The sequence below is a fragment of the Apis dorsata genome, unplaced genomic scaffold, assembly GCF_000469605.1.
Source record: "Apis dorsata unplaced genomic scaffold, Apis dorsata 1.3 scaffold_92, whole genome shotgun sequence".
Classification (NCBI taxonomy): domain Eukaryota; kingdom Metazoa; phylum Arthropoda; class Insecta; order Hymenoptera; family Apidae; genus Apis; species Apis dorsata.
The window spans coordinates 454,178-456,195 of NW_006263390.1; the positions used below are offsets into that span (position 1 = coordinate 454,178).

Consider the following 2,018-nt stretch of genomic DNA (forward strand, 5'->3'; position numbering starts at 1 on the left):
ATCACTCGTCCCGGCCACGATAAGACAATTGCGATTGTACCACGGCCAACCTAGTCGATTCTAGTCGCGATAAAGAGTTAAAAAAAAAGAAGAACGCGATTATAAAATATAGGTTTTCCACGATCGATCAATCCGGTTATTGGTGATTCGCACGGTGATTCAACAGGTGCGAGAGTATGATTCGACGATTAAAGTGCCCACCGGTGTCCCGGCCGATCGTCATTCATATCGATTAGCCTGGTGGGCGCGAATCCATTCGCAGAACTTACGACAATGCATTATCAATGACGATCATGGTCGGTATATGGCCTCCCATGTTCAATGGTAGCGAGTCGCCGTGGTAGACAGCCTGGCAGCCAGGCGATCCCTTTCTCGGAACGATCAACCTGCCATTCGTATGGGAATCACACGTATCCATCCCTTCCCCTTTGCATCCATTCGCTTTCCTACCTTTCTGCATTTTTCTCCTCCCTCTTCCCCCTCTTTCTCTCTCTCTTTTCGTTATTGTAATTCTCTTTATATATCTTTCGGTGGGTAATACCTCGCATCCTTAAAAATATCGATAAAAAAAGAGACGTAAGAGCGAGTAACGTCATTTCCCTCTCGCCTTTCTCCCTCTCCCCTCCCTTCTCCCCTCTTTGGCTTCGAAAAACTCGACTAACCTTCGTTCGAGCTGCCGCTTTCAATTTTGATCATCCACTTGACGTCATCTTCGAATATAAATCGAGAGAGAGAGAGAATTTTGCATTAAGAATAATTCAATAGCGTAGGATGAAAAATTAGGACGGACGATTTAGATTAGGAAGCGGACGTTTTCTTTTTGGTTTTTTTTTTTTTACGGAAGATTTTACGCGAGCCAAATTTCCATGATGCAAATAACGGGGTTTCGAAGAGGTTTAAAGGAGGACCACCGGGACTAGGATTATTTGGGTGGTCCCGGCGGTCCGAACGATGCCTGGCTCCGATATTTAATAACAGGAGATGCAGCCAGAATACGGTTGTTAACGTTCAAAGAGAAAGGGGTTAAAATATATTCGTTCCGGTGCAAATTGTTCGCAACATTTGCGAAACGAATTCCAAAATGGACGCTTGCGCGCGTTTCCGGTTCGGAAAATGGGCGGCCGATACCGCGTTCCATTTCAACCATGAAACGCGAACAAATCGAAAGCGCGTACGATGTGATCGTTAGCGTTGTTTTCCTAAAAGTCACGTCGAGACACCGTGATCTTTTTATAAGGGAGATACACGCGCCTAATATTTTATAGCGGCGCGAAGACAATGCGCGATAATGCAGTTAACGACCGTGCTCGTTCCTACACCCGGCCGGTATGCATATAAACCAGCTTGATCTCCGTTCACGATCTCGCCAGGGTTTCGATTGATGCGAAAGAATTTTCCATTAAATCGGCCGCTCGTTCCGGCTCGCGTGTAAATCAATCGCCGCAATTTCAGGAATCGAGTATTTCGATAAATCGTCGTCGGAGAAGTCTCTCCGCAAATTGGCAGGGAAATCGATGGGAGCGAGCGTGTCTAGTTTCGAATTGGTAAAACGGAAGATGGTTATCGGTTGGAAGAAGAATTCCTCGGCGAATGAATGGGCGAAACCCCTTATCGATACGGAATAAACAGCGCGTCGACGACCGTCCAAGAATTTTTATCGGGAATTTTCACGAGCTCCGAACGACCCTTGACTCGACTCTTGCCGTTGTAAAGCACGGCGGCCGCTCGATTCTTCGAAATTGATTCTCCTTTTACCGCCGTTTTATCGCCACCGTTTACCATTCAATTTAATTATTCTCCAACAGAGACTGGTATCTAATCACGGCCGGGCTCGATAATAACCCGTATTTACTCATCCGTGTACATAACAAAGTTCGACGAGCGGAGAAATAAGTGGGAGAAGAGGATGCGATCTCGAAGAGTAAACTTAAAGAACTCGCGTAGCGAAGGTTTGCAAAGAGAAAGAGAAAGAGAAAGAGAGAGAGAGAGAGAGAGAGAGAGAGAGAGAGAGAGAGAGA

General features: G+C 46.1%; 2 protein-coding genes across 2 annotated transcripts in view; both read left to right on the forward strand.

Annotated features, from left to right (window-relative positions):
- Positions 1-161, forward strand: part of LOC102674603 (protein FAM151B) — a 28,919-nt gene extending 28,758 nt beyond the window's left edge. The window contains 1 exon segment of the mRNA XM_031508616.1: positions 41-161. Within this exon segment, the coding sequence (XP_031364476.1) occupies positions 41-146 (106 nt within the window). The 3' untranslated portion in view covers positions 147-161.
- The window catches only part of LOC102674731 (peptidyl-prolyl cis-trans isomerase G-like), a 49,832-nt gene that overhangs the window by 17,870 nt on the left and 29,944 nt on the right, over positions 1-2,018 (forward strand).